This window comes from Thamnophis sirtalis, unplaced genomic scaffold (genome assembly GCF_051295495.1).
Source record: "Thamnophis sirtalis isolate CommonGarterSnake01/CBP01778 unplaced genomic scaffold, rThaSir2_p1.2 scaffold_3, whole genome shotgun sequence".
Taxonomy (NCBI): Eukaryota; Metazoa; Chordata; class Lepidosauria; order Squamata; family Natricidae; genus Thamnophis; species Thamnophis sirtalis.
The window spans coordinates 9,522,961-9,550,029 of NW_028261383.1; the positions used below are offsets into that span (position 1 = coordinate 9,522,961).

The 27,069-nt window shown below is 43.4% G+C and overlaps 2 protein-coding genes across 3 annotated transcripts; one reads left to right on the forward strand and one right to left on the reverse strand.

Moving 5' to 3' along the window:
- Positions 1-1,044: 1,044 nt before the first annotated feature.
- LOC106545745 (uncharacterized) lies at positions 1,045-10,781 on the reverse strand. 2 transcript variants are annotated; one of them, XM_087708306.1, is made up of 5 exons: positions 10,306-10,781; positions 8,777-8,926; positions 8,137-8,210; positions 6,777-6,903; positions 1,045-4,344 (listed from the first exon to the last, which is right to left on the reverse strand). In XM_087708306.1, the coding sequence occupies exons 2-5, from the start codon at positions 8,874-8,876 to the stop codon at positions 2,021-2,023; spliced, it is 2,625 nt and encodes an 874-aa protein (XP_087564432.1). In that variant the 5' UTR covers positions 8,877-8,926; positions 10,306-10,781; the 3' UTR covers positions 1,045-2,020. The 2 variants fall into 2 exon arrangements, with proteins under 2 accessions (XP_087564432.1, XP_013917869.2); XM_014062394.2 differs by having other exon boundaries at positions 1,045-4,347.
- Positions 10,782-12,572: 1,791 nt separating this feature from the next.
- Positions 12,573-26,894, forward strand: LOC106556530 (zinc finger protein 18-like). The gene is made up of 6 exons (XM_087708325.1): positions 12,573-12,657; positions 15,516-16,108; positions 16,797-16,917; positions 17,031-17,098; positions 19,228-19,357; positions 24,329-26,894. Exons 2-6 carry the CDS (start codon positions 15,707-15,709, stop codon positions 25,546-25,548), a joined length of 1,941 nt encoding a protein of 646 aa, XP_087564451.1. The 5' UTR covers positions 12,573-12,657; positions 15,516-15,706; the 3' UTR covers positions 25,549-26,894.
- Positions 26,895-27,069: the final 175 nt, after the last annotated feature.

The window sequence follows — 27,069 nt, forward strand, 5'->3', positions numbered from 1 at the left end:
CCCTTTTAAAGAAAGGGTTTGTCTTGGCACCTATAGCCAGTTGAACTCAAATAATCAGCCATTTTTCATGACTGAGATGCTTTCTCTTCTAATTCAGAAAATTACATTGGATCAATCAATGGTTCAAACTTCCCTCTAAATCAAAGAATTTCTGCATTGCATAGGGTTTATTCCTAAGAAGTTCTAGGACTGGAATTCAGCACAAACTCTACATGCAATCACAGCTCTATACTTAGTTAGAGAATATTATTTGGGAACTAGGAAAGAAAACCTTTTATCTTCCACTTTGTGATTCTGGAACACTGCCAGGATTCCTGTCCCGCCCCATTGCATGTATGAAAAGTGCACTTAACGGAGAAAGAATGAAGTTAGAACACTCCAACTTTATAAAACAATTCTTCAGACTAAGTGAGAGAGAGAAAACCAAAAGATACATTTTTATTCAAGAAATTATCATGACAAAGTCGAGATTGTCTCCATCTGTGCCTTAGAACCAGGTTGGTGTTTTTATCCCATTACGCTGAGGAAACCAGAAGAGTACCGTATTTTTCAGAGTATAAGATGCACCGGAGTATAAGACGCAGCAACGTTTTGAAGAGGAAAATTTTTTTTAAAAAAGGTTTTGCACTCTGCAAGCCTCAGAAAAACGGCCCGTTTTTTGTGAAAACGGGCCCGGTTTCCCCCACCAAAAAAGCATGAATAGCCTTTAGGGAGCTTGCTGAGTGCTTGGGGGGGGGGGCAAAACGAGCAAAAAATGGGCCCATTTTTCATTTTAAAAAGGCATGGATAGCCTTTAGGAAACTGCTTCTGGGGGCTTGGGGGGGGGCTTAAAATTGAGGAAAAAATGAGCCATTTTTTCCTCAATTTTAAGCCCCCCCAAGCCCCCAGAAGCAGTTTCCTAAAGGCTATCCATGCCTTTTTAAAATGAAAAATGGGCCCATTTTTTGCTCGTTTTGCCCCCCCCCCCCCCCGAGCACTCAGCAAGCTCCCTAAAGGCTATTCATGTTTTTTTGGTGGGGGAAACCGGGCCCATTTTCTGCCATTTTTTGCTCATTTCTGCCCTCCCCACCCTCCAGGAGGTCTCTAAAATCTTCCTAGAGGCTATCCATGCCCTGCACGGCCATTTTGGCGAAGGGGCGGGGTTTCGGGAGGCAAAAAATGCTGTATTCAGTATACAAGACATACCCAGATTTTCAGCCTCTTTTTTGAGGGAAAAGGGTGCGTCTTATACTCCGAAAAATATGGTAAATAGACCACAAAGTGTTGACAGTCCTCGCAATTAACAGTCTGATCAATCAGTGGAATAACAAGAGAGATACAAACTAAGGTTTTAGCTGCAAAGAGAGCGAGCTCCAGAGTTGCTCTACTGTCATTCTGCCAGGCGCTTCTAATGGTAATAAATTGAGAGATACAAACAGTGATCAAAGTGGATCTTCCAAAAAAGACTAGATTTAGGGCTGTCTAAGGACAGTGCCATGTGGGATGTGGTGGCTCAGTGACTAAGGTGCTGAGCCTGTCGATCAGAAAAGTCAGCAGTTCAGTGGTTTGAATCCCTAGCACCACGTAAAGAAGTGAGCTCCCATTACTTGTCCCAGCTTCTGCCAACCTAGCAGTGTAAAAATGCAAATGGAAAAGTAGAAACCACCTTTGGTGGGAAAGTAACAGCGCTCCGTGCACCTACGGCATTTAGTCATGCCAGCCACATGACCATGGAGACGTCTTCGGACAGTGCTGGCTCTTTGACTTTGAAATGGAGATGAGCACTGACCCCCTAGAGTTGGGAATGACTAGCACATATGTGCGAGGGGAACCTTTACCTAAGGATGTTGCTGAAGTAATCAATTGTAGTTATTCTTCTCCATTCTTTTTAGAATTGTCATTCCTTATGTTCCACTCTGGCATTTCATTATGGTAAAAAAAAAAACCAGAAGGCTGTAGTCTGCAAAAACTTTGACGCACAATCCATTTATGCAGTTCCAGTCTGTTTTTATGAGTTTCTCTTGAATGGCTTTTTTAATGCTCATACAGGCACCGATGTTGAGTAAATGCCATTCCCCATATAATTATATGATTTTTCATGCTTGTGGATCTTTTGATGGGAAGTGAGAGATACCGACTCAGTGAAACATTTTCCACACTCTGTGCATTGATATGATTTCTCCCCGGTGCGGATTGTGTTATGTTCAGTATAATGATGTTTTTGACTGAAGCTTTTCTTGCCCTGATATGTTTTCTCCCTTGTATGGATCCGTTTATGGGAAGGGAGAAGTTTTTGAGAATGGAAGCTCTTTCCACACTCCATGCATTTATAAGGTTTCTCACCAGTGTGGATTCTATTATGTATAGTATAATTATATTTTTGTCTGAAGCTCTTTGAACAGTTCTTGCATTTATAGGGCTTTTCCCCAGTGTGGATCCTTTTATGGGAGGTGAGAGAACTTGAAGCTCTAAAGCTCTTTCCACACTCCAGGCATTTATAGGGTTTTTCCCCAGTATGGATCCTTTTATGAGAAGTGAGAGAACGTGACTCAGTAAACCGTCGACCACAATCGGCGCATTCATATGGTTTCTCCCCAGTGTGAATCCTTTGATGGCAAGTAAGGGAACGTGACTCAGTGAAGCATTTCCCACACTGAGTGCACTTATACGGTTTCTCCCCAGTGTGGATTCTGCTATGTCTAGTGTAATGATGTTTTTGACTAAAACTCTTTCCACATTCCTTGCATTCATATGGTTTTTCCCCAGTGTGGATCCTCCTATGGATAGCAAGGGACCCCGAATTAGTGAAGGGCTTTCCGCACTCCACGCATTTATATGGTTTTTCTTCAGCGTGGAACTTTTTATGGGAAGCAAGAAAACTGGAAGCTCTAAAACTCTTTCCACACTCCGTGCATTTATATGGTTTCTCCCCAGTATGGATTCTGTTATGTTCAGTGTATTGATATTTCTGGATGAAACTCTTTCCACATTCTTTGCATTTGTACGGTTTCTCCCCCGTGTGGATCCTTTTGTGGTATGTAAGGTGACTGTTCTTGTGAAAGCCCTTTCCGCACTCTGTGCATTTATATGGTTTCGCTTCAGTGTGGATTCTGTTGTGTATAGCATACTGATAATTTTGACTGAAGCTCATCGCACAGTTCTTGCATTTATATGGTTTCTCCCCAGTGTGGATCCTTTTATGGGAGGTAAGAAAACTTGAAGCTCTGAAGCTCTTTCCACACTCCATACATTTATAGGGCTTTTCCCCAGTGTGAATCCGTTTGTGGTAAGTCAGGGAACCTGATTCAGTGAAGCATTTTCCACACTCCTGGCATTTATACGGTTTCTCCCCTGTGTGCTTTCTTTTATGGAAACTAAGGTGTTTTGCAGAACGGAAGCTCTTGGTACAGTCTGTGCAGTTATATGGTTTCTCCCCAGTATGGATTCTTATATGGGAAGCAAGTAACACCGAAGCTCTGAAGGTCTTCCCACACTCCTGGCATTCATATGGTTTCATCCCTGTGTGGATTGTTTTATGAGATGCGAGGGAACCTGATTCACTGAAGCATTTCCCACACTCTGTGCATTTATATGGCTTTTCCCCAGTGTGGATTCTTTTATGGCAAGTGAGGGAACTTGATTCAGTGAAGCATTTTCCACACTCCATGCACATGTAGGGTTTTTCCCCAGTGTGGATACGGTTATGCACGGTATAACTATGTTTTTGATTGAAACTCTTTCCGCATTCTTTACATTCATACGGTTTCTCCCCCGTGTGGATTCTTTTATGGCAAGTGAGGGAACGAGACTCGGTAAAGCATTTGCCACACTCGGTGCATTTATAAGGTTTCTCTCCTGTGTGGATTCTAGTATGGCAAATAAGATGACTTGGATTTTTGAAGCATTTTCCACACACTGTGCATTTGTATGGTCTTTCTCCAGTGTGGACCCTATAATGAGAAGTAAAATGACTTAAATCTTTGAAGCATTTTCCACACACCAGACATTTATATGGTTTTTCTCCTTGTATTCTCTGACATAAAGTAAGGAGAAAGGTCCTTCTGGAACGTTTTCCGCTTTCATTCTGTTTCTCTACGATGTGGCTTCTGCAAAAATTGCATAATCCTGATACATCTGTGGCTACTTTTCCACACCTTGGACACGCGTCTCTTTTTGGATGAACATCTTTGGCTAAGGAGACATTGTTATCTGCACATGGTAAACTAGAGCATTTCCCTGGCTCCCCCTTTAACTCTTTTTCCACAGGACTTGGCTTTCCGGAAAACTTTTCCACAACTTCCTTTTTGTCTTTTGGCAAAGGTGCTACTGCTGCTTGGCCGGAATTCTCCATCTCCCATCCGTCACCTGCTTCAAGAGAAAAAAAGAAAAAATGACACAAAATGAGGTGCAAATGAGCTCAAGCGTCATTGTTGCAAGCCCTTATTTGAAAACTATCAAATCTTCCCTCCAACTCTTCTTCCTTTTAGCTCTTTTTTGTGAATCCTCTATCTCAGGATTGTCAAACTCACGGTCCACAGGCTGGATGCATGATACGCTGGTGACACCCACCCCCGTTTTGGCAATGGAGGAAAAGTTGTGGTACATCACATGACATCGCGAGTTTGACACCCGTGCTCTACCTGCTTCTGTCATAACATGGGGCTGTGCTTGGTATCGGGTTGATGTAAGATCTGCCACAGGATCCCTTCTTGTCCTCCATGATGCAGAATGCAGAACTGAATCCTACCTACCCTATCCCTGAGCAATATCAGCCCTACTACTCCTTCTGATTCAGTTCCAAAGGAGAAGGAAACAAGGGGTAGTTTCAAAAGCTGTCTCTATTCAGCAACGGGCTTAATGATGGAGAACCTACTGGTTTAATTTCAAACTGAGAAAAGGGAAGTGATAATGGACTTGGATCTTGAGAACTGAGCTTCAACATGAGGGAGCTCTGCCTTGAAAACTGGTTCTCAATCTGGATATGTTCATTCATCCTTAGTTGTCCCTGCATTTGCTGGCAGAACTTACAAAAGGAAGCCTTGGAGAAAATGGGAGGGAGAGTCATGTGGGTGGAAGGCCCCCATCTCTTGAAAATTTGGCCCACCTAAGTTCTCTATATGTTGGACAGCCCAATTCTCTATATGTTACACTCTTGGGAAACACTCTGTGGGAGCCAAGATAGTCCTAGACTTACAACAGTTCATTTAGTGACCATTCAAAGTTAAAACAGCATTAAAAAGTAACTTATGACCATTTTTTACACTTACAACCATTGTACAACCATCAAAATTCGGATACTTGGCAACTGGTTCATATTTATGACAGTTGCGGCATCCCAGGGTCATGTGATCCCCTTTTGTGACTGTCTCATAAGCTAAGTCAACGGGGAAGCCAGATCCACTTAACAACTGTGTCACTAACTTAACAATTGAAGTGGTTCGCTTAACAACTGCAACAAGGAAGGTCATAAAACAAGGCAAAATTCGCTTAATAAATGTCTCGCTGAACAACAGAAATTTGGGGCGCAATTGTAGTTGTAAGTTGAGAACAACCATTATTAGGGCTTCCATGTGCCATCATTAGACAGAAAAATACAAAGAGGAAGGCTATCTAAAAAGTGTGACAGACAGGACTGGAAACTGGCTGGGATGGGAAACTGCATGGAGGATCCTCTCCCATATCTGGAGACAGGATGAAGATTTTAGCCCTTCTTTTATATATATTTATACATTTTTCTTTTATGTTCATAAGTGCTTTGTGAGCAGTGTATTGTCTGGGTCGCTTTGCTTACACATAGTAATAGTTATCCAATTTCTAATCTCTATTATCAAGCCATTGATAAAGCAAATTCCATGTTAAAAAATATTCCGTATCTTCTTTATCCTTTATCTTTAAAGTCAACCTATCCATTGCTGAACAATCTGAGTTTTTCTGTAAGTATTTCCTCATTTTTCCAGTGCTGTGCAAATGCAATTCTTGCTGCTGTCAAGACATGCAGTATTATCATATTTTTCGGAGTATAAGACGTACCAGAGCATAAGACACACCAACGTTTTAAAGAGGCAAATTAAAAAAAAAGTTTTTGCACTCTGCAAACCTCCCCAAAACAGCCCATTTTTCGTAAAAACGGGCCCATTTTTTTTTATAAAAAAGGCATGAATAGAATACTCCTGAGGGGTGGGTGTGGGAGTCAAAAACGAGCAAAAAACGGCCCATTTTTCGCTCATTTCTGCTCTCCCCAGCCTCCAGGAGCACTCTGAAAGCTTCCTACCAGCTATGCACGGCCATTTTCGTGAAGGGGGCAGGCTTTCGGGAGGCAAAAAAATGCTGTATTCAAAGACACACCCAGAGTTTTAGCCTCTTTTTGGGGGGGGGAAAGGTGCGTCTTATACTCTGAAAAATACGATAAGTGTACAGTCCCTTTGTCATACTTTTCCGGTAGTATGCCTAACAAAAATATTTCTGCCTTATAATCTATATGTTACTTTTAACATTTTTTCTAACCATGTATACATTTTCATCCAAAAAAGTTTTGCTTTTGAACATATCCACCACATATGATAATATATGCCCATTTCCAACATTTGGCAGACATGTTTTGGAACATCTTTGCTAGCCTCACCGGTGGTTTTAGCCCTTCTTAACAGACTAAATAGAAGTGGAAGTGCAGGTGAGGACACTCTCTTCTACTGTAGAAAAGAAGAGGCCAGCATTTTCCAAGAAAGAAATCAGCTGTCTGGCTAGCTAGAAAGTACTTTCCACCACAATTGAAGGCTAGAGAAACATGAGTTCCTTACTTAGGGAAGCCACGTTCTTTGCATTTTCCAGCATGACTTCTTGGTACAAACTCTTTTGCTCACAATCCAGCAGGGTCCACTCCTCGACAGAGAAAAACACAGCTACATCCTCAAAGGAAACGGAATTCTGAAATGGAAACCACACACTCTACAAATATTCCTTTTAAGAAATGGTTGAATAATGTATACTGTTTTTCTTAAAAGAACAAACCTGATTCCCAACTAGAATAGATAAGCAATAGCTCTGAGTTCTGAGCCTCTGATTGAAAATATACCTGGGGAACAATCCAGTAGCAATGTAACTTGTTGTACACCCTTCTATTAACGTCCAAGGGCACGGGTGAAACATGAACAAATCACTTCATTACTGGGGAGGCTAAGAATAAAATTAAATATACTTTTTATAGGATTTCTTGAGAATAAAAATGGATCTTGTTGCATTTTTAAAAATCAAAGCCTAATTGAAGGAAGGATGACTAGAACAAGAGTAGATATATTGTAGATATTAGCTACATAGTATAAACTTAAAGAGAGGACACGGTGGCTCAGTGGCTAAGACGCTGACCTTGTTGATCGGAAAGGCCGACAGTTCAGCAGTTCGAATCCCTAGCGTAACAGAGTGAGCTCCCGTTACTTGTCCCAGCTTCTGCCAACCTAGCAACTCGAAAGCAAATAAAAAATGCAAGTAGAAAAATAGGAACCCCCTTTGGTGGGAAGGTAATAGCATTCTGTGCGCCTTTGGCTTTTGTGTACCTTCGGTGTTTAGTCATGCCGGCCACATGACCACCGAGACGTCTTCAGACAGCGCTGGCTGTTCAGCTTAGAAACAGAGATGAGCACCGCCCCCTAGATTCGGGAATGACTAGCACATATGTGCAAGGGGAACCTTTACCTTTACCTATAAACTTAAGGGGAACCTTAAGTGCTTCCTCTTAAGCAGATTATATTAAACTACAGTCAATTAAGAATTTTAATACAGTAAGCCAGCCTCACTCAACTTATCATCCTAATTTCTTTCTAATTTTCATATCCATATCTGTGTGCAAATATTACTTAGATAATTCTTCACCTGTGATTTTTTTTTCAAAAGACTGCTTATCAATAGTATTGCATGTTCATGCATTGCAGAGTTCAAACCATAATTACATTACCAAGTACATTCCATTCAACGTCCAAGGGAGAAGAAGGTGACTTTGGATTGTAAGATGGTTCCTCTCGAATCACTTGTAGCACTGTGTGACTTCCTATCAAAGTATCAGGAAGCTGCTTACAAAACAGCCCCTCTCCCATTTTGGACAGGGCTGGAGCATTTTGGACAGGGCTGGACAGTAGCAGTTTGAGGAGGGAAAGATCTTCCTACCTTCCTTGGAAAAACAAGTGCTCCAACACGGACAACTGATGTTCCAGAAGATACCATTGATGTTGCACTGGTCTCTGAGAGTAAGAAAAAAACAGAGGAGCTACTTGTTATAAAAACACTCCTCCTCTATTCTTTCACATTCAGAAATCCATTCTTTGTGTCTGCTGACTGGGTGAGTGAGAGGTATGAGTGCCTTGTGAGCAAAGAACAGCCCATCTGATGTCATCACAGCCCCCCAGGGATCCACAAACCACAAGTTGAGAACTACCGGCCCAGCAGAAAGCCCAATTCCTTTTTAACTGAACGCTGCAACAAGACGTTCTTGAGTGATGTTATAACCAGAGTAAATTTAAAAAATGAAAAGGAATTCACTAATGGAAGTTACTTGGGCAAAGTCAAGTCAGAGGCTAAAAAGGCTTGGACCAGTGGTGACGCAGTGGTTAGAATGTAGTATTGCAAGCTAACTCTGCCCACACTCAGAAGTTCGATCCTGAGATCCCAACCAGCTCAAGGTTGACTCAGCCTTCCATCCTTCCAAGGTCAGTAAAATAAGGACCCAGATTGTTGGGGGCAAGAGGCTGTAAACTGCTTAGAGAGGGGCTGGAAAGGATTGTGAATTGCTAGTCTAAGGGGCTTTTACCTGATGGTCTCTTCTGAGATGGGTCTTCCTGAGGGATTCCCCCAAACAGCATCTCTAAGGAGGGATCAGCCCCCTTTCCTCCGAGCCATTCAGCAGCCATTTAGCCCAAGGGCTTCCAGACCCAAAACAGCACCAGTGTTTCTGCGAATTCTGCAGTATATAAATGGAATAAATGATTATTGTTCTTATTAATGCTTCCATACTTCAGCCTGCCTCCATTGGGGATCAGTGCAGTGCATGTAGTGATTTGTGAAAATATCTACAGACCCCTCACATACTGGACATAAACTGTTTCAACTTCTTCCCTTAAGATGACCCTATAGAGAATTGCATGCCGTAACAACTAGACACAAGGACAGTTTCCCCAACCCCTCTGCTACACAACTAATTCCCACAACACTATCTAAAGTCATATTACTATTCTGTTTCTCATCTTTCCTATTGCCTATTATTTTAGCATTTTATGACTATCACTTTATGCTTTGTACCTTAAGATTTATGTTGACTGCTTTTATTTAGTATCCAATTATGATTTGCTTTTATTTAGTATCCTATGACTATCAGATACAACAAGACCGTTGTGATTTATGATGATTGTTTTATAATTATGATCATGATGTATCACTTGTTCCTTGTATGTGGAGTGAGAGCTTCTATCCTGAAGACAGATTGCTTGGGTCCAATCACACTTGGCCAATAAAGAATCTAATCTAATCTAATCTAATCTAATCTAATGTGTTCTGTTCTCTATTCTTTTCTTATTCTTCCATTCCTATTCCTATGTTCTGCTCTATTCCTATTCTTATCCTGTCCTGTCCTATCCTATCCTTCTTCCATTCCAGTCCTATTCCTATTGTTCTGTTGTCCTATCCTGTTCTGTTCTACTCTATTCTTTTATTCCTATTATTCTATTCTGCTATGCTACGCTATGCTATGTTATGCCACGCTATGCTTCTTCCATTCCATTCCTATTTCTATTGTTCTGTCTGTCCTGTCCTGTTCTACTCTATTCTTATTCTTCCATTCCTATTCCTATTCTTCTATTCTATTCTATTCTATTCTTTTTTATCATATTCTATTCTACTCTACTCTACTCTTATTCTTCCATTCCTATTCCTATGTTCTGTTCTGTCCTATTCCTATCCTATCCTTCTTCCATTCCAGTCCTATTACTATTATTCTGTTGTCCTGTCCTGTTCTATTCTATTTTACTATTCCTATTCTTCTATTCTGCTATGCTATGCTATGCTACACTATGCTATGCTTCTTCCATTCTATTCCTATTGTTCTTTTGTCCTGTCCTGTCCTACTCTATTCTTATTCTTCTATTCCTATTCCTAATCCTATTCTTCTATTCTATTCTTTCTTATCCTATTCTATTCTACTCTTATTCTTCCATTTCAATTCCTTTCCATTCCATTCCCTATTCAATTCCCATTGGATTCCCAAGGGTGGGGAACACACATAAAACCGTAACACAGAGAGAGAGGGGCGGGGAGGGAGGGAGGGAAGGAGAGAGGGAGACCCACCTTGTATTCCCGAGGCTTTTCCCCCAAAGACGCTTCTTCAGAAGCCGCCGCCGTTTGGAAGCGTCTCATCAAAGGCAAAGATTAAACCATTCCGGGATGGGTCCGAGTAGGAGATGATTTGAGGGCGGCGGGGGCGGGTGGCTAGCCGCGGGGCTCTCCGGAGCTAAGCTTCCTTCGGACCGACCCTTGAAGACTAGCCTCCCGACCCAGGAGACAAGCCCCCAGCAAGCTCTGGCGCTGATCGGGGCAAAAAGACCAGATCTTCTAGACCCTCCGGAGGGAGCTGTCCGGGCTGCAGCCAAGAGCCTCCCCGGGCAGTCAAACAGGGACTTTGCTTGCCCTGCACCCGCCCGAGTTCCGATCCCCAAGCGAGGCGCGGAGGGGTGGATCCGCGCACCGCCTTCCTCTCAGCCCAGCCCAAAACCAGCCGCGCAGCTGCACCCGCGCGCATGCGCTTTCTTCCCCGTCAAAGGTGTTTTTTTCTTCCGCCAGTCAGTTTGGGGGGCGGACGGGGGAGACGGGACTTGCAAGGCACCGAGCGGGGTCTCCGTCCTAGAGAGGTCCTCGGGCACTTCCGGTCTTTTCCCTGTCCGGGTTTCTGTTGAGATTCTGGGATGGGGGTGGGGGGGGGGGCTCTTTCCTGCTGAAGTGGGGAAGCGGGGGAGCTTTTGCAAGAGGGCGCCCCCGGGCGCGTCGTGTTTTCATGCAGGGAAGGAAATGGGTAGAGGACGCCCAAGGGGACCATCGGGGAGGAGTTAGGGGTTAGGAGTTTGAGAAGGGGGTGGGTAAAGACGGACTTTATCCAGAAAATGATCTTTTCATACCACAGTTGAGTGTAGAACAGAGCAGAGAATAGGGAAGGCGATAGGATAGGATAGGGAATATAGGATAGAGAAGAGAAGATAATAGCAAATATAGAATAGAATAGAATAGAATCCTTTATTGGCTAAGTTGATTGAACACGCAAGAAATTTGTCTTTAGTGCATATACTCTCAGTGTGCCTAAAGAGAATAAAATACATTCATCAAGAATAAAAAGATATAACATTTAGTGATAGTCCAGGTTACTAATAAGCTATCCATTCATACTAGGAAACAAATAAAACAATATAAGTTGAAAGATACAAGCAACATGTTTATAGTCATAGGAGTCTATATAGTATAGGAGAGATAGACACTAGGAAGGAAGAGAAGAATAATATTAATACAGTCTTAGTACAGGAATAGGAATAGAAGAATAAGAATAGAGTAGGACAGGACAACAGAACAATGGGAATGGAAGAAGAATTAATAGAATAGAATAGGATTCTTTATTGGCCAAGTGTGATTGGACACACAAGGAATTTGCCTTTGGTGCACATGCTCTCAGTGTACATAAAAGAAAAAAATACATTCATAATGAATTATAAAGTACAACACTTAATGCAAGTAAGCAATCAAATCATACTAGGAAACAATATAAGTCATAAAGATACAAGCAACAAAGTTATAGTCATACAGTCACAAGTGGGAGGAGATGGGTAATAGGATCGATGAGAAGATTAATAGTAATAGTAATGCAGACTTAGTAAATAGTTAGAAAATGTTGAGGGAATTATTTGTTTAGAATAGAATAGATAGTATAGTATAATTATAATGTATATAATATATATAAGGGATGCTATGGCTCAGTGGCTAAGATGCTGAGCTTATTGATGAGAGGTTGGCAGTTCAGTGGTTCGAATCCCTAGCGTAACAGAGTGAGATCCCGTTACTTGTCCCAGCTTCTGCCAACCTAGGAACTCGAAAGCAAGTAAAAAATGCAAGTAGAAAAATTGGCACCAGTTTTGGTGGAAAGGTAACAACATTCCATGTGCCTTTGGCGTTTATTCATGCCGGCCACATGACCACGGAGACGTCTTCAGACAGCACTGGCTCTTCAGCTTTGAAACAGATGGGCACCACCCCCTAGAGTCAGGAACGACTAGCACATATGTGCGAGAGGAACCTTTACCTTTTTATAGTATAATTATAATATAATGTATATAATATATGGTACATAATGTAAAGGATAATATATATTTATAATCACTTTCTTGTAGAGAAAACCAATTAAAAAAAAAAACGCCTTTGGAGAGGACATGACAGCTGCTTCCCTTCTGCCCGCCTGGAAAATGCAACCTTTCTCCCCTCTTTGCCTGTGCACGTGCTATTGCACACGGCTTCCACCAGAGGGCTACCGCTGCCAAACCGAGGGAACACATTGGGGGCAGCCGGCTTTCCAGAGGAGGAGGAGAAAAGGGAATGACATCACAAAGCGTTGCCTCTCTAGGACACTGCACTCTTTCTCCATCACTCTGAGCGTTGCTGCAGGTAAAAAAAAAAATGACGCGGGGAAAGTCTTGCAGGGGAGACAGCCAGATGTGGCCCTAAGGGAGGTGAAGGAGAGAGGGATGATCTGTTCCCATGCAAAGGGAAGCGGAGGGTTCTCACCCTGGAGGAAGGAGAGACATATGCCAAGTCCTCATCCAAGTTCAGTGGGAGAGTCCAAATCCCATGTTCCCCAGCTGCTCCTTTCCATGCAAACAACAGGCGGGGTGGGTGGGTGGGGTGGAGAAGCAGAAGACCAGACCAGACATGTTCTCTCCCCCCCCCCCGAAGAGCCCCGGGATTTCCAGGAAACAAGTAGGGGCTGGGGAAGTCCTTCCCACCCCGTTTTCTGGGAACAGCCAGAGTGAAGGGAGAGGGAAGATCTACCTTGTTAATCTCAAGCAGGAGATGTCCTGATTCGCACTTGGTGCTGGTTGAGGCTCAAAGAGAGCCGGATCCTTCACAGTTCAGCCTGTCTTAGGAGGGGGAATGAAGCAGGACAGCATCTCCAGGTAGTCTGGTGGATGAACCTGGCTCCTACTGTTGCCTGACTCATGAGGGTTCAGCATGTTGTACAAACCTGTCTAAGTGTAAGGGTATGGCTAGGCTCATAAATCTTTAAAAAAGGGAAATGGAGCATCCTAAGCCAGGATCATGTCTTTTCCTTTCGTTACAATACAATAGCAGAGTTGGAAGGGACCTTGGAGGTCTTCTAGTCCAACCCCTTGCCTAGGCAGGAAACCCTATACTGTTTCAGACAAATACCTACCCAACATCTTCTTAAAGACTTCCAGTGTTGAGGCATTCACAACTTCTGGAGGCCAATTGTTCCACTGATTAATTGTTCTAACTGTCAGGAAATTTCTCCTCAGATCTAAGTTGCTTCTCTCCTTGATCAGTTTCCACCCATTGCTTCTTGTTCTACCCTCAGGTGCTTTGGAGAATAATTTGATTTCCTCTTCTTTGTGGCAACCCCTGAGATATTGGAACACTGCTATCATGTCTCCCCTAGTCCTTCTTTTTATTAAACTGGACATACCCAGTTCCTGCAACCGTTCTTTATATGTTTTAGCCTCCAGTCCCCTAATCATCTTTGTTGCTCTTCTCTGCCTTTTCTTAGAGTCTCCACGTCTTTTCTACATCATGGCGACCAAAACTGAATGCAGTATTCCAAGGGTGGCCTTACCAAGGCATTATAAAGCGGTATTAACACTTCTATCCCTCTGTTTATGCAGCCTAGAACTGTTTCATGGTTTGCTCATTTGTTTGGGGTTTGACCCATTGTGTAGATTCTGCAGGGAGGTGAATGTAGGTTTGGTTAAAAAAAGCAAGCCCTTGTGAAAAGAGAGAGAGAGAGAGAGAGAGAAAATAGGAAATGCTCCAAATACATCTATTCAGCATTCCAAGTCTTTGATGGAAGTATTTTTCAACCACTTGTCCCAAACACTCACACAACATATCTGCTCAATGCCATTGCAATCCCATTTCCCAGGGATCACCAACCTTTCGGACCTCAGGGATCACTAAATTCATTATTTTAAATCCCGTGGACCACCAATACAATTTTAAAAAAAGATAAATAGTATTTAGTGCAATATAAAAAATGCAAATAGTTTTTCTGTGGACCACTAAAATGTTCTCACGGGCCACCAGTTGGTGACTGCTGCCATATCTGGTCAGAAAAATATTTCCTTCCATGGGGATTAATATTGCTCAGTGGTTAAATCCACCCCTTTCTAATTCTTCGGATAAAGTTAAGATCAGGTGACGTGTTAGTACTGAAGGGCTGTCTGCCAAAACAAAGCAAGGTTATGGCATAGACTTCAAAGAAAACTAGGAAGCCTGGAATTGTGGAGGAATTGTGGAAGCTGATAAAAGTCACAAAGAGTGGGAATAGAGATGGCCTTTAGCACATAGAATGTGTATTAGATCATTCATGGAGCATTCATTAGCGAAAGTTTAGGAATAGGGATGGTTAGAGACTAATACAATAATTGTTAGTTGTGAAGTCATGTCAGACCCATCTTGACCCCATGGAAAAAGTTCCTCCAGGCTTTCCTGTCCTCTGCCATCCTCTGGAGTCCATTTAAGCTCACGTCTATTGACTCCATCCAGCCACCTCAATCTCTGTCGTCCCTTTCTTCTTTTGCCCTCAATCTTTCCCAGCATTAGGCTCTTCTCCAGTGAGTCCTTCCTTCTCATTTGGTGGCCAAAGGATTTATGCTTCATCTTCAGGATCTGGCCTTCTAAAGAGCAGTCAGGGTTGATCTCCTCTACGACTGACCGCTTTGATTTCCTTGCAATCCAAGGGACTCGCAGGAGTCTTCTCCAGCACCAGAGTTCAAAGGCCTCCATTCTTTTACGCTCAACCTTTCTCACAGCCCAACTTTCATAGCCATACATTGCAACTGGGAAAACCATAGCCTTGACTACAGGCACTTTTGTTGGCAGGGTGCTGTCTCTGCTTTTTAGTATGCTGTCTGGACTTGCCATAGCTTTTTTCCCCAGGAGCAAGAGTCTTTTAATTTTTTGGCTACAGTTCCCCTCTGCAGTGATCTTGGAGCCCAGGAAAATAAAATCTGTCACTACCATCATTACTAAAATGTTTTATTAGATGATATTTCTTATATAGCCTGCCTTATCTGTCCTTCAGTTTCCTAACAGAACAATTAATCAGTAGAATGACTTGCCTCCATAAGTGAGTGCTTTAACACTGGACATTTTAAAGAAAAAATTGGACAAACACTTATTTGAAGTGGTATAAGGGTCTCCTGCTTCAGCAAGGTATTGGATTAGAAGACTTCCAAAGTCCCTTCCAACTCTGTTGTTCTGTTCTGAATTTCTTTTCTTTTCCATCTTAGATGCACAAACTGGAAGCCATTTGTTCTCTTCACGTACAGATAAAATTACCTATTGGCCGAAGAGGGCTGAATGTCCAATTATCAACAGAGCTGCAGCAGCAGAAACTGTCCTTTGAATTGTTTTGGAGAGCCACAAGATTCCTTGGACCCATTTGGTATTGCATTATAGGACAGAGAGAAAGAAAGAGAGAATGGAGAGAATGGAGACAGCGAGTGAGGGAACTGGAAGAGGTCATTCTACTGTTCAGCCTGGGAACTGCAGGGAAGTCTGGCCAAGAACTGGGCAGAAGATCCTGGAGAAGACAACTATTGTCCCTTCAGAAGCTCGGTCCTGGAACTTCAGGAACATCCAATACCAGGCTTCTGAAGATCCCCGAGGACTTTGCAGCCGACTCCATGACTTTTCTACTCAATGGTTCAAAGCAGAGAAGCACACCAAAGCCCAGATGTTGGACCTGGTTGTTCTGGAGCAGTTCCTGGCTCTTTTGCCCCTGAAGATGGAGAAGTGGGTGCGGGAGTGTGGAGTAGAGACTAGCTCCCAGGCGGTGACCCTGGTGGAAGGCCTTTTCCAGGCGGAAGAGCAGAAGGAGCAGGTGAGAGATCTTCCAGAGACCATGGGAAAAGTGGTGAAATTATTTTTTCACTACTGGTTCTGTGGCTTGACTTGGTGGGTGTGGCAGGTGAAGGATACTGCAAAATCCCCATTCTCTCCCCACTCCAGGGGAAGGATACTGCAAAATCCCCATTCCCTCCCCACTCCAGGGGAAGGATACTGCAAAATCCCCATTCCCTCCCCACTCCAGGGGAAGGATACTGCAAAATCCCCATTCCATCCCCACAACAGGGGAAGGATACTGCAAAATCACCATTCCTCCCCCCTCCAGGAAAAGGATATTGCAGAATCCCCATTCCCACTCCAATCCTGGGTGAAGGATACTGCAAAATCTCCATTCCCACCCCACTCTGGGGTCAGCCAGAGGTGGTATTTGCCAGTTCTCCGAACCTGTGAGAACCTGCTGAATTTCACCCCTGCTTGGGACCTAGAATGGGTTGAATGGAATAAAGAATATGGTTGACTTTTTCACCCCTCCCTACCAGAGATTTCTGGCACTCATAATGTGTGGAGATGTTTCACTAATTCTTGTAGGATATTGTTTTGTTACTTATTTTAGAAAATAGGCATTCCTTGCTTACTTTTCACTGTTGAACTCTGGAGGGTTTTCAAGAATCCACTTTGTGTTGTGTGATGTCCACTAATTCGTCTTTTCTCCCGTCTCTTAGTTCAAGTTCTTCACAATGGATATCAGAGATCCTGAGGGAAGCAGGAATCCATCAAATCCCCTTCAGGAGCTGATTCTGAGGAGCACTTCTCTGGCAGATCCAAGTCAAGATATTTTGGGAGGTAATCGTAGGTCCTCCGTTCTCCAGAAAGTTCCAAGCTCTATCCTCTTCCATAAATCATGTCTTCCTGTGTTGTTAATAATGCTTTTTTAAAATTCTGGTTTTTCCTCACAGGGAAAACACAGATGGAGTTGTCTGCTCTATATGGTGCAACTGAAACAGTGGTTGGATCTCCAGCTCAAGTAAGAGGAGAAAATTCATTCATTAGATTCATATTCTCCCTTTCCTTCAGGAAGTCATGGTAATATACAGAGCACTCTCTCCTTCCATACTCTAAAAAAGTGCAGAAAGAGCAATAAAGGTCATTAGGTTGTGGGAACTAGGTGTGTCTAGTCTAGCGAACAGCAAGATTACTGATGACATGATAGCAGTCTTCCAATAATTGAGGCACTGCAATAGAGAAGAGGGGGTTGTACTATTCTCCAGAGCACCTAAAGGCAGGCAAGAAGTAACAGATGGAAAATTATTAAGAGATATCCAAGAATTAAGGAGAAATTTCCTGACAGTGAGAACAATTAATCAGTGGAACTCCTGCTCAAGCAGAGGATTGGACTGGAAGACCTCCAATGCCCCTTCCAATTCAGGTATTTTATGATTCTATAAATCTTTCTTGTTCTGACTTGGATATTTTGATATTCCTGAGCGACATAGTATGGGGAATAGAAGATTCACATTTATCTCCGTCAGCTTAGGCCCCTCTAAAGTCTGTTGTTGGGTTACAGTTGTAAATTCAACCTTGAGTTCACACAGTATTAAGAAATCTTTATTTTAAGGCCAGTATCTAATTCCACTTCTTCTAGTTACTTTCTCTACTTTAGAATTAGAATAACAGAGTTGGAAGGGACCCTGGAGGTCTTCTAGTCCAATCCCTTGCTTAGGAAGAAAGCCCTATACCACTTCAGACAAATTGTTATCCAATCTCTTCTTAAAAACTTCTAGTGTTTGAGCATTCTGGAGGGAAGTTGTTCCTCTGATTAATTGTTCTAACTGTCAGGAAAATTTCTCCTTGGTTCTAGATTGCTTCTCTCCTTGATTAGTTTCCATCCATTGCTACTATTACTTTACACACACTAACTTCAAAAGATAAGAATATAATGATAGCAAGTGCTAAACTGCAACTATTCTTTTCGTAATTCTTCGACTCAGAATTGTGCAAGGTTGGTCAAAAATGCATAAATGCTCATTTAGTGCAATGCCAATTTTTAAAAGCCTGTATAACCTGTGAAAGGAAAATAAAAACCTCAGATGAAAAGATAAAGGAGAAGATTAAAATCCAATGAGGGTAGCTAGTTGTTTTTTTAAAAAAAAAACAACAACTCTTAAATAAAAATGGTCATGCATGAGACCAATGCACTTTTATCTTGCAAAGTAATTTCTAATCCTCTGATTTGTGTCTGGATTTGGAGGTCGAACTATCATGCTTTGTAAAATTTCCTTCAATCCCAGAAATTTTTCTCTGCTTTCTCATCTTCAGCTCAGCCAATGGCTCAGTCAAAAATAAGAGATGGAAGAGAGGGAGGGAGAGAGGGTGGGGGAGAGAGATGATGGATGCATGGATGCATGGATGGATGATAGATAGATGATAGAGATAGACAGATAGATATGATGGATGACAGGTAGATAATAGAGACAGACAGAGATAGATTGGATGGATGGATGGATGGATGGATGGATGGATGGATGGATGGATGGATGGATGGATGGATGATAGGTAGATGATAGAGACAGAGAGAGAGAGAGATAGGATGGATGGATGATAGGTAGATGATAGAGACAGACAGATAGAATGATGGATGGATGATAGGTAGATAGGGTCATACATAAATATGATGGATGGATAATAGGTAAATGATAGAGACAGACAGATGATGATAGATGGATGGATGATAGGTAAATAGAGACAGACATAGATTGGATAGATTGGATGGATGGATGAGTAGATGAAAGAGACAGAGATAGATATGATAGTGGATGGATGGATGATAGGTAGATAGAGACAGACATAGATTGGATGGATGGATAGAAATGAGATGGAGAGATAGAGAAATAGATAGATTCATAAGGAAACTAGGATTACTTTCACTGAAAGGCACTGAAAGTCTTACCAAAAGTCTTGTCAATCAAGTTGATTAAACTTGCCTGAACTATTTCTTCATTCAAAGCCTATCTATTTCTTCACCTGTACCTTGGAATCTTACCAAGCACAGTCATGTAACTTAGTGTATATCTTTGACTTGGGGATGTGTACATAATGGAATAGACCTGACAAAACCTTATTGACCCTATTTGGTTTCTTTGTTTCCTTGTTAAGGAGGGTCTTGTGTCCTTCAAGGAGGTTGCGGTGTATTTCTCCGAGGAGGAGTGGTCTGTGCTGGATCCGGACCAAAAAGCACTGCATTGGGAAGTCATGATGGAAAACTATAGGAATGTAGCCTCACTGGGTAAGTAAGTTGGTTTGCTCCCCAGTCAGAGAGTTTTGTGATTAAATGCCGTCAGCAGTTTCATATTAAAAACATTTCTAACCACGTGTCCCCAAGGTGCTTTTTTTCCAAAAGGCAACTGGACTTTCTTTGTTTTTCCTTGAAGATGTTTTGCTTCTCAGCCAAGAAGCTTCTTCGATTCTGACTGAATGGTGGAGCATGGAAGGATTTATCTTCCATCCCATTCCTTCCAAATCCTTCCATTCTCTACCATTCAGTCAGAACTGAAGAAGCTTCTGTCAGCGTTTCAAGTGACAACCCCAAACTAATCAAAACTCCGAGGTTTTTCTTTGAAGATATTTCACTTCTCATCCAAGAAGCTTCTTCAGCTCTGACAGGATGGGGAGTCCAGTTGCCTTTTGAAAAAGCAACCATGATCTGGATGACTGAGAATCTCCATAGTCAGTAGACCTGATGGTGCCCCATCACAAAAGTCCAAATTATCTTAATAAAGGAGAATATTTGTAGTTCACGGTTGAAATGAGGGCTCCTTGGTGTTCTCTGAGCTTGCTTGTTTCTTGCAGACGTCTCATTACTCAAACTAGGTAACATCATCAGTGTCAGTGAAGAGTGAGAGCAAACCCCACTCCTTGCTAGCATTCAAATGATGTTATTTAGGTTGGGTAGCAATAGCACTTAGACTTATATACCGCTTCACAGTGCTTTTACAGTCCTCTCTAAGCGGTTTACAGAGTCAGCCTCTTGCCCCCAACCATCTGGGTAATGAAATGTCTGCAAATAAAACACCCAAGCTCAGAGAACACCAAGGAGCCCTTTAAATGATCTTATCCAAAAAAACCTCCGGTTTTCGTTCTGCAGCATGGAGGACAAGACAGGCCCCAATGTCAGATCTTATATCAACCTGATACCAGGCCTGGCCTCGTGTTTGGAACATACCCTGATAAGACACAGGCAGAAGAATCACCTAAAGAGCTAAAAAAAAGACCTGAGTGAACGGGGGGCAATAGAATAGAATAGAATAGAATAGAATAGAATAGAATAGAATAGAATAGAATAGAATTCTTTATTGGCCAAGTGTGATTGGACACACAAGGAATTTGTCTTTGGTGCATATGTTCTCAGTATACATAAAAAGATAAGATACATTCTTCAAGAATCATAAGGTACAACATTTAATGATAGTCATAGGTACAAATAAGCAACCAGGAAACAATCAATATCAATATAAATCGTAAGGATACAAGCAACAAAGTTACAGTCCTGCAGTCAAAAGCGGGAGGAGATGGGTGATAAGAACAATGAGAAGATTAATAGCAATAGTAATGCAGCCTTAGTGAATGGTTTGACAGTGGTGAGGGAATTATTTGTTTGGCGGAGTGATGGCATTCGGGGGGGAAATGTTCTTGTGTCTAGTTGTCTTGGTGTGCAGTGCTCTATAGCATTGTTTTGAGGGTAGAAGTTGAAACAATTTATGTCCCTGATGCAAAGGGTCTGTAAATATTTTCATAGCCTTCTTTTTGACTCATGCAGTGTACAGGTCCTCAATGGAAGGCAGGTTGGCAGTAATTGGTTTTTCTGCAGTTCTGATTATCCTCTGAAGTCTGTGTCTGCGGACTTTCGTTTCCTTTGTCCATACTCCGGCTGCTGTGAACCTGGCTTCTTTAAACATCAAAGCCGGCTCCCCGCTGCTGTCTGCCCCTGCCACCCGCTATCATCTTGGGCTTGCCTTTTTGGGCGACCTGGGCTTGCCTGTTGGGCGGTGTGTTCTCCAGTCGCCCTTGCCCTCTGGCCGCCCCCGCCTTCGTCCTCAGGGATTTCTCTGCTTACCATCCTAACTGTTGCCGCGGCCATGGAGACCTCTGGCCACGCTGATAGTTCTACGTTTGATCCCGTGTTATACAACCTCTGTAGAAGGAGAGGACAGGGGACGAGGAGAACGTGGACAGGAAGCCTGCTCCCCCCCTCCCCAACTGGCGTCAACCCCCTCAGCCATTTTAGACTCTCAGACTTCATGTACTTTTCTGGATTCCACAGGGGAGAAGATCAATAGCATGGAGCCCCCCCCTCAAACTTTTACCAACTTCACCTATTTTAAATTTGCGCCAACCGCTTTGCGGGTCAAGAACTGCGCTTATCTTGATTGTTGAGGGAATGTTGTATGAATTAACTTTTATATTTGATTAACCTTTTATATTATTACTCTGTATTTTAACTATTGTTGTGGGGGTGTATGAGGAGAGTGGCTGTGTGTTATGTATGATAGGATCGGGTGGGCGACCTGAAGCCCCCTCCACTGAGTGTAGATGCAGAAGTGGATGGGGTCCCAGACTCACCTGGTATGAATGCTGAGCGCGGCCTGTCGGGAAGAATGGGGGCCATGGGTGGTGGGTGGGGGTCTACGGCGACAGGGGAGGGTTGGATCATTTCGGTTACAAATGGGAGGGACAGATATGATGGGCGCCTGATGGATCCGGAAGGATTTCAGAAGGAGCTTGGAGGGATACCTGACTCCTTTGCCCACAACCCGACAGAGGCCTTAGTCGCGGCCTGGAATGTTGCAGTGGCTGAGGCTCTGGATCGGATTGCGCCTTTGCGGCCTCTCCGCGGCAGTGGATCCAGGAGGACACCTTGGTTCATCGAGGAACTCCGGGACATGTAGCACCAAAAGAGACGCCTAGAGCGACGCTGGAGGGCCAGTAACTCCAAATCTGACCGAACACTCTTAAGAGCCTTTATTAGGACTTACTTAGTGGCGATACGGGCGGCAAAATGTACATATTTTTCCGCTCTTATTGCATCCGCGGAATCCTGCCCAGCCACCCTGTTTAGGGTGACCCGCTCCCTCCTAAAAGGTGAGGAGATGGGGGAACCACTGCAGGGAAGAGCTGAGGAGTTTGTTCAGTTTCTATCAGTTAAAATCACTCAGATTCGGGCGGACCTGGACTCTACTTGGGCAGCACCAGCTAAGATGCCGAGGGAGGGTCTTATCAGATTTGCTGGGATGAGTTCGAGTTTGTCACCCCTGAGGAAGTGGACAAGGCGATGGGAGCGATGAGTGCCTCCACCTGTTTATTGGACCCGTGCCCTCCTGGCTGGTCTCGACCAGCAGGGAGGTAACACGAGGCTGGCTCCAGATGATTACGAATGCATCTTTAGAGGAAGGGTCTTTCCCACAGCCACTTAAGGAAGCGGTGGTAAGGCCCCTCCTTAAGAAGCCTTCTCTGGACCCAACTATTTTTAAGAACTATCGTCCTGTCTCCAACATTCCTTTTCTGGGAAAGGTTTTTGAGAAGGTGGTGGCGCTTCAACTCTGACGGACCTTGAATGAAGCAGATTATCTAGACTCCTTTCAGTCTGGCTTCAGGCCTGGATACAGCACAGAAACCGCTTTGGTCGCACTGACCGATGATCTCTGGTGGGCCAGGGATAGAGGACATTCCTCTATCCTGGTGCTTCTTGACCTCTCAGCGGCTTTCGATACCATCGACCATGGTATCCTTCTGCGACGGTTAGAGGAGGTGGGAGTGGGAGGCACCGTTCTACGGGGGTTCTCCTCTTACCTCTCTGGCAGGTCGCAGTCGGTGTTGGTCGGGCAACAGAGGTCGACCCCTAGGCCCCTTAAATATGGGGTGCCGCAGGGTTCGGTCTTGTCACCCCTCCTATTTAATATCTACATGAAACTGCTGGGCGAGATCATTCGACAGCACGGGGCTAAGTATCATCAGTATGCTGATGATACACAATTACATCTCTCTGCCCCCTGCCAGCTCAGTTTAGCGGCGGACGTGATGTGCCAGTGCCTGGAGGCTGTTAGGATCTGGATGGGGGTAAACAAACTCATGCTCAATCCCGTCAAGACCGAGTGGCTATGGATGTTCCCCCCAAAGGACAGCCCAAATAATTCATCCTTGATCCTGGGGGGCGAAAACTTACACCCCTCAGAGAGGGCACGCAATTTGGGGGTCCTCCTGGATTCACAGTTGACACTGGAACACCATCTGTTGGCTGTGACCAGGGGAGCCTTTGCCCAGGTTCGCCTGGTGCATCAATTGCGGCCCTACTTGGATTGGGAGGCACTCCAGACCGTCACTCATGCCCTAGTCACCTCAAGGCTGGATTACTGCAACGCGCTCTACATGGGGCTACCCTCGAAAAGCGTTCGGAGACTGCAACTAGTCCAGAATGCAGCAGCGCGAGTGATATTGGGTGTACCTAGGTACACCCATGTCACACCTATCCTCCGCGAGCTGCACTGGCTACCTATTGGTCTCCAGACGCAATTCAAGGTGTTGGCCCTGCATGGCTTAGGACCAGCATACCTGCAAGACCGCCTACTGCCACACTCCTCCCAATGGCCGGTAAGATCCTACAGGGTGGGCCTCCTTCAGACGCCGTCAGCCAGACAATGTCGGCTGGCGGCTCCCCGAACGAGAGCCTTCTCTGTGGCTGCCCCGACCCTTTGGAAAAAACTACCCCCAGAAATCCAGACCTCACCCACTCTCATGGCCTTCAGAAAAGCTGTCAAGACCTGGCTATTCCGGCAGGCCTGGGGCTGTTGACCTCATTGTTGAGGTCCAGCCCCGACTGAAATGAATGTATCTATGTTGTTTTTTAACTTGTCTATTTTATTTTTTATTTTCTTTTGTTTTCCTTTCTTTCCCCTCTCTGTAAGCCGCCCGGGATTGGGCGACCTATAAATAAAATTAAACTTGAAACTTGAAACTTGTTGGGTTGCAGAAACAAACCAGACAGTTATGGAGGTGCAGATGACAGACTGAATAATTCCTCTGTAGAACTGTATTAGCAGCTCCTTGGGAAGTTTGAGCTTCCTGAGCTGGTGCAGAAAGAACATTCTTTGTTGTGCTTTTTTGATTATGTTTTTGAAAGATGCAACAATGACGGTTGATCCCGTTTGCTCCTCAGTTTGTAATAACTTTTCTTTCTTTTCTTTTCTTTTTCTGTTCCGAGCAGAGGATGAATGGGAGATGCTGGGTTCCAGCCATGAAGCAGCAGCACCATTGCCAAAAGATAAGATGAACGATGCCAAGACATTTTTTGGAAAGCAAAGTTCTGAGGAGAAACAGTTAAAGGGGGAGCTGGGAAAATGCTCTACTTTACCACATGTAGATGTCAATGACTTCTTGAGTGAGTACCATCACCCAGAAACAGAGGCTTGGCCGGAGTGTGGAAAAATACCCGCAGATGAATCAGAATTATGCGACTGCTGCAAAAGCCACACTGCAGGGAAACAAAACGAACATGGAAAACGTTCCAGAAAGACCACCTCCGTTATGTTGCCTCAGAGAATACAAGGAGAAAAACCGTATAAATGCCTGGAGTGTGGAAAGAGCTTCAGGAATTCGAGTTATCTCACTTCCCATAAAAGGATCCACACAGGAGAAAAACCCTACGAATGCAAGGAGTGTGGAAAGAGCTTCCGTTTTGCACAAAGCCTCACATCCCATAATAAGATTCACACAGGCGAGAAACCCTACGAATGTCCCAAGTGTGGAAAGACCTTCAGTCAAAAATATCAGTACACTGTACATAACCGAAACCACACCGGAGAGAAACCGTATAAATGCATGGACTGTGGGAAACGCTTCACTAATTCAAGTTGCCTCACTTCCCATAAAAGGATCCATACTGGGGAAAAACCATATAAATGTCCAGAGTGTGGGAAGAGTTTCAGAGCTTCAAGTTCTCTTGCTGCCCATAAAATGATCCACACTGGCGAGAAACCCTATGAATGCAAGAACTGCGCGAAGAGTTTCAGGCAAAAATGTCAATATATTGTACATAACCGAATCCACACCGGGGAGAAACCATATAAATGCACGGAATGCGGAAAAAGTTTCCGTTCAGCAAAACACCTCCCTTCCCATAAAAGGATTCACACTGGGGAGAAACCGTATGCATGCAAGGAATGTGGAAAGACCTTTAGTGAAAAACATCATTTTACTGAACATAACAGAATCCACACTGGGGAGAAACCCTATAAATGCGCGGAGTGTGGAAGATGTTTCACTGTGTCAAGTTCCCTCACTTCCCATCAAAGGATCCACACTGGGAAAAAATCATACATCTGTCCGGTGTGTGGAAAGGGATTTACTCAACATCAATCCCTTTATGAGCATAGAAAAATTCACTTGAGGGAAACGCATAAAAAGAAAAAGAGTAGAACGGTATAAACAAATTGTTGAAACTTTTGGACTCTATGGTCCTGAGCTATATTTATTACTGTGGGAAAATGAAATGTTAGGGAATGAAAGGGAGAGAAGATGGAATCGGGATTCTGAAGAGAATGGAGAATAAATACAACTGAGTTCTTGAGCAATGTGGAGCATTTGTTATAGAGTCTACTCAACTAGTCTTTCTTAAAATATGCACCTTGGAACCTTTCGCATTTTGCATCTCTCAATTTATTGGCCACTTAAAATAAGCACTTAACATAGTGACATAACAATGTCTTTGTCCCTTGATTTTGCTCTTTTTATAGCTCTATTTACATCTATTTAGCTCCATTTACACCCTAGAAGGTAGGCGCAAAATCCGGTTGGATCTTGACAGACTTGAACCCTATCTAACAAAATGAAATTCAATGTAGAGAAAAGTGAAATCTTACATTTAGGCAAGAAAAACCAAAAGTACACATATAAACTAGGTGAAACCAGGCAGTAACTGTGAGAGGGATCTTGGAGTCTTAGTGGACAACCAGTTAAATATGAGCCAGCAGTGTGCAGTGGGAGCCAAAAAAAGCAGCGGCAGTTTAGTCAATGCCTAAGCTGCATTAACAGAGAGATACAATCAAGATTAAGTGAGGTACTAATACCACTCTATAAAGCCTTAGTAAGACCACACCTAGAGTACTGCATCCAGTTTTGGTCACCATATTATAATAAAGATGTTGAGACTCTAGGAAAAGTGCAGAGAAGAGCACCCAAGATGATTAGGGGACTTAAGGCTAAAACATGATGAATGGTTGCAAGTACTTGGTATGTTTAGGGAAGAGAAGGTCTAGGAGAGACATGATAGCAATGTTCCAGTATTTGAGGGCTGCCACAGAGAGGAGGAGGTCAAGCTATTTTCCAAGACACCCAAAGGCCAGACAAGGAATAATAGATAGAAACTGATCAAGGAGAGATTCAACCTAGAAAGAAATTTTCTGACAGAACAATCTCACCTATGGAACAGCTTGTCTTCAGAAGTTGTGGGAGCTTCATCACTTGAGACTTTCAAGAAGAGATTGGATTGCCATTTGTCAAAAATAGTGTAGGATCTCCTCCTTGGGCAGGGGGTTGGACTAGATGACCTACAAGGTCCCTTCCAACTCTGTTCATCTGTTAAATCTCTGTCATTGGACATTAATTACAAGGACTGTCAAAACTTTCTGTTCTCTTTTATTTAGTCTTCTGCCGTCCTCATCTCTAGGGATGACAAAAACACATGCCGGTTTTAAACCACCGATTGGCAAACTCAATTTTGCTGTCATCATGTAATTTCCTGAATAAAGATCTCTTGGTTTTCATTCTTTTAAGGACCAGTCTCCAGAATTGTTTTATAATTTTGGTGCTTTGTTCTTTCTTTTTAAATGCGTCTTTTGCTCCTGCAGTACAGGACAGGAATCCAGGCAGTATTCCAGAGCTATAAAGTAAGAGATAAAAGGTTTCCTTCCCTAGATCCCCAATAATATTCCTCACTTAATGACGAAG

Excerpts from the sequence above, each read along its gene's own strand:
- LOC106545745 (XM_014062394.2), bottom strand. The coding sequence starts at position 8,876 with ATGGCTGCTGAATGGCTCGGAGGAAAGGGGGCTGATCCCTCCTTAGAG. Across the intron at positions 8,211-8,776 it reads ATCTCAGAAGAGACCATCAG|AGACCAGTGCAACATCAATG; the intron begins GTAAAAGCCCCT and ends TCTTACTCTCAG. Across the intron at positions 6,904-8,136 it reads CACTTGTTTTTCCAAGGAAG|AATTCCGTTTCCTTTGAGGA; the intron begins GTAGGAAGATCT and ends TTTCCATTTCAG.
- LOC106556530 (XM_087708325.1), top strand. The coding sequence starts at position 15,707 with ATGGAGAGAATGGAGACAGCGAGTGAGGGAACTGGAAGAGGTCATTCT. Across the intron at positions 16,918-17,030 it reads AAGTCAAGATATTTTGGGAG|GGAAAACACAGATGGAGTTG; the intron begins GTAATCGTAGGT and ends TTTTCCTCACAG. Across the intron at positions 19,358-24,328 it reads TAGGAATGTAGCCTCACTGG|AGGATGAATGGGAGATGCTG; the intron begins GTAAGTAAGTTG and ends TGTTCCGAGCAG.